The sequence below is a fragment of the Prunus dulcis genome, chromosome 6, assembly GCF_902201215.1.
Source record: "Prunus dulcis chromosome 6, ALMONDv2, whole genome shotgun sequence".
Taxonomy (NCBI): Eukaryota; Viridiplantae; Streptophyta; class Magnoliopsida; order Rosales; family Rosaceae; genus Prunus; species Prunus dulcis.
In genome coordinates this window covers 12,894,499-12,899,236 of record NC_047655.1, presented here as the reverse complement: position 1 = coordinate 12,899,236, position 4,738 = coordinate 12,894,499, and the positions used below count along the sequence as shown (strand labels likewise).

The following is a 4,738-nucleotide window of genomic DNA, read 5'->3' as shown; positions in this document are numbered from 1 at the left end:
ATTTCTGGAATTGGTGTGGTTTTGGTTCTGTAATTGGTATTCATTTCTGGAATTGGTGTGGTTTTGGTTATGGAATTGTTTTACCTAAAATACTCCACAAACTATTTCATAGCTAACAAACACCACATTACATTCATAGCTAACAAACACCACATTACATTCATACCTCTAATCCCATTACAAACCTAAAAGGCCATTACAGACCTAACATTCATAGCTAAATCTTTCTACTCATCACAAAAATTACAAACAAACACCATGAAAGGATCAAAGCAAACCCCAATTTCAATTGTCTCTGTCTACTCCATTCCAATTCATTTTTTCCTTCAATAACAACACACACTTTCTCTTCCAATTTTTTCTTCTCTACTTCCACTAATCTCAGTTGCTCATCTCTTGCTCTAATTTCTTCCTCCATAGCTCTGAGTCTTCTAAGCAATCCAGGAAGCACTTCCTTTCCTCTTGGACATGTTTCATTATCCAGCCATTCAAAGAAATGATGTCTTGTTTGGCTATTCTGCACATCATTTGTTACACACAATCAATCAGAGCCCAGCACACCATTCAATTCTTCACTTAAACAAAACAAAACCCTTACTCTATCTTACCCGATTTTGGTCGCATGCCTCAAACCTTCTTCCCGGGTTCAGATCTGTCCATGAAGTTCGCCGTTTAATCTTCATCCCACAAAAGCAATACCGATTGGATATTACCTTCAGTGCACACACACCCGATGTTGTGTTCGAGGGATACGGATGCAATGGGACAAGAGGGGCTCGGACAACCCCTTTGAAGGCTGGAAATTTGGCAAGGGACTCCATGAAAGCCCCCTTGGATAGTTGCTGGAAGCCCCTTTGTATGCACACAAAAAGTGCTCGACGAAAGTCCCAAACGATTTTAGGATAAGTCATGCCGCACTGAACAGCGCTGCCATACTCGTCCTTTTTTAAACAAGAGCCTTGCCAAACGACGTCGTTTGGTCCAAGGCTCAGTCAAATTTTTTTTAATTGACCTGGCCTCAAAACGACGTCGTTTTGGGCCAGGTTTTTTTTTTTTTTAAAAAAAAAAACGGATTACAGAACAGCACGCACAGCAGCACTGATTCATTTTCTCCAAACCTTTCATTCCCAATTCCACAGCTCCTCTTCCCATCCTCTCAAACCCTAACCTCCCAACCTCCCAACCTTCGACAACCTCCATCAACTCTTCGCCGGTGGCCCAGTGCCGATCACCACCACCTTCTACTGCCATCCGCCGCCCATTTTTTCAACTACAAGTAAGCATGGAAAATTTTATATTAATAATTATAGTGATAATATATATTGTTGATATTGATATTTTTTTTTATGTAATGAAATTTATGGATATGAATCATATTGATTGATTGAGTTTATGCTTGATTGAGTTTATGCTTGAAATTTATGGATATGAATCATATTGATATTTTTTTTTTTATGTAATTAAATTTATGGATATGAATCATAGTGATAATCATATTAATGTAGATTGATTGAGTTTATGCTTGATTGATAATATGAATTGATTGAGTATATTGAATATTGATTGCTATTTGATATGATAATTTGGTATATTGAATATTGATTGATATGGGTTTAGGGAGTATATTGAATATTGAGAGTGGGTTATTGAAATTTTCATATTCATATGATAATTTGGATAAAAATTAATGATTGATTGAATTAATTGATTTGTAGATTTATGGAACGATTCTTTAAAAGAAAATTATCTACGGATAGTTCTTCTCCGTCTAATCCGGGTAGTTCAAATGCAAGACCAATTGAAGTAGATGAGATCTTAGCTAATCTTCAGGCAGACCCTGGACTAAGAACTCAAAATGGCGGATTATAGTCCTAATATTCAGGATGAGATCCGAAGAGCATATCTACAAAAGGGACCTTGTCAACCTAGAAGTTATAAATTCCCACAAACTAATCAATCAGGAATTAATAGACGCTTCATTGCTCATTGGTTTGATGATCATGATTGGTTGGAATATAGTATTGCTAAAGATGCTGCGTTTTGTCTTCATTGTTATCTCTTCAAATCTAATTTTGATCAAGTGGGTGGTGATGCATTCACTGGGGTAGGCTTCAATAATTGGAAGAAGGCGAAAGAAAGATTTAACCTTCATGTTGGACCGGTTGGTAGTGTTCACAACCAAGCTAGAGAAGTTGCTTACAATTTGATGCATCAAACTACACACATTGAAACAATTGTGATCAAACAAACAAGCCAAGCTTGCACGGCTTATCGCACTTGCTTGAATGCATCACTTAAGTGCACTAGGTATTTGTTGCGGCAAGGGCTTTCTTTTCGTGGTCATGATGAAAGTGCACAATCAAGTAATAAAGGGAATTATTTAGAGCTCTTGCAATTTCTTGCAGATCATGATGAAAAAGTTAAGGCCGTTGTGTTGGAAAATGCTCCGGGAAATTTAAAGTTAATAGCTCCTTCAATTCAAAAAGATCTTGTCAATTCTTGTGCTAAAGAAACCATTGATCTTATCTTGAGTGATGTAAAAGATAGATATTTTTCAATAATGGTGGATGAAGCACGTGATGTTTCAATAAAAGAGCAAATGGCGATGGTGTTGCGTTATGTGAATGACAAAGGACAAATAATTGAAAGGTTTGTGGGGGTTCAACATGTAACCGACACTACTTCAAGTGCACTAAAGGAAGCAATTGATGAATTCTTTTCTTCCGTGAATTTGAGCTTTTCCAAGCTACGAGGACAAGGTTATGATGGAGCTAGTAATATGAGAGGTGAGTTCAATGGCCTTAAGACAAAGATTTTGAGAGAACAACCTTGTGCATTTTATGTTCATTGCTTTGCTCATCAACTTCAACTAGCTCTTGTTGCGGTAGCAAAGAAAAATATTGATGTCAACTCTTTTTTCACAACGGCTAATAGTTTGGTTAATGTTGTTGGAGCATCTTGTAAGCGTCGCGATGCACTTAGAGCACAATACCAAGAAGAGCTTGTGAGAGCTTTTGAAGATGATTGTCTTATAACGGGGCGGGGCTTAAATCAAGAAAGGACTCTCAAACGTGCCGGCGATACACGATGGAACTCACATTATGGTACGTTGATTAGTATCATTTCTATGTTCCCATCTGTGGTGAATGTGCTTCAAATGATTGTTGATGATAATCCTAATGATAGGTCGGGTGAAGCCTATAAGTTATGGAGAGAAATACAATCTTTTGAGTTTGTGTTTCACTTATTTGTAATGAAAGCTATATTGGGAATAACAAACACTTTGTCTCTAGCATTGCAAAAGAAAGATCAAGACATTGTGAGTGCAATGAATTTAGTGAAAACATGCAAGGAAAACCTGCAGTTGATGAGGGATAATGAGTTTGAAGAATTGGTTGAGCAAGCATCCTCGTTTTGTTACAAACATGATATTATAGTTCCTACCATGGATGAGGAATATGTAATTCGAGGGAGATCACGGCGTAATGCTCCAATGAAGACAAATTATCATCGTTATCGTGTGGAGATCTTTATTCATGTAATTGATGGGCAACTTGCGGAATTAAATGATCGCTTCAACGAGGTAAGTACTGAGTTACTTACTTGTTTGGCATGCTTGAGTCGAAAAAATAACTTTGTGGCTTTTGACAAACGAAAGCTAGTTCGTCTTGCTCAATTTTATCCTTATGATTTTTCGGATAGAGACTTATTGATGCTTGAAGATCAACTTGGTGTTTATGTTCATCATATGCGTTCGAGGAGTGATTTTTCTCAATTGGAAGGGATTAGTAGTCTTGCGGAAAAAATGGTGGAGAAAGGAATGCATGAAATATTTCCTTTTGTGTATTTGCTTCTTACATTGGCTTTTGTTTTACCGGTTGCAACTGCATCAGTGGAGAGGGCATTTTCCGCTATGAATATTATTAAAAATCCACTTCGCAACAGAATGGGAGATCAATGGTTGAATGATAGCTTGATTGTTTACATTGAGAGAGATGTTTTTGCTTGTATTGATAACGAAATTATAATGCAACGTTTTCAGAATATGAAAACTTGTCGTGGACAATTGTAACTTGTATTATTGGTTTTGTTATGAATTATGAATGGAAGTAATGCATACAGAGATGTATTGAAGTCCTCTTTCAGTTTTTCAGTTTTTCAGTTTCTCTTTTTCTCTATTTTTCTATGTTTCTCTGTTTCTTTCTCAATTTGGTACTGTTGCCACAGTCGCACTGCCACAATCACACATGCATGTAGATCTGCCATTGGCCGATCGCCAAGATTGCAATGTGTGGTGGCTCTCGTTGGAATTGTCATTAACGTGTTTTTATTTCTCTTCATTTCACAATTGTGTCTCTTATTTCGTGCTCTTGTTTCACAGTTTCATAAGGGACTCACCAATTCTTTATTTCTGGTCTCTCCTAAGTCCTTATTTGGGTAGCATAAGATCTAAAAGTTTTAATTTCGCATGCCATGTTCTTCACAATATTTCTGTTGCTTGTGTTTGTCGAATGTCATCTATTTGGTCCCTCTCAATTATGTAAGTGGGATAGGGTTTGTTATGCACCTTTATTTGTAATTTTACTATTAGAGGTGTTTTGTTATGGCCTCCTTTCTGACATCCTCCCTCTCTGTTGCATGTTTTTTTTCCCATGCAAGCCTTGACAGTTTCAAGTAGGTGTTGAAGAATATAAGTCTCACATTGAAAACTTGACTAAATAAAATACAATATAAAATG

At 36.8% G+C, this 4,738-nt stretch overlaps 1 protein-coding gene across 1 annotated transcript; it reads left to right on the top strand.

Moving 5' to 3' along the window:
* The first annotated feature begins 1,855 nt into the window (after positions 1-1,855).
* Positions 1,856-4,389, top strand: LOC117630300 (zinc finger MYM-type protein 1-like). Its single transcript, XM_034363042.1, has 3 exons — positions 1,856-2,786; positions 2,874-4,007; positions 4,382-4,389. The coding sequence occupies exons 1-3, from the start codon at positions 1,856-1,858 to the stop codon at positions 4,387-4,389; spliced, it is 2,073 nt and encodes a 690-aa protein (XP_034218933.1).
* Positions 4,390-4,738: the final 349 nt, after the last annotated feature.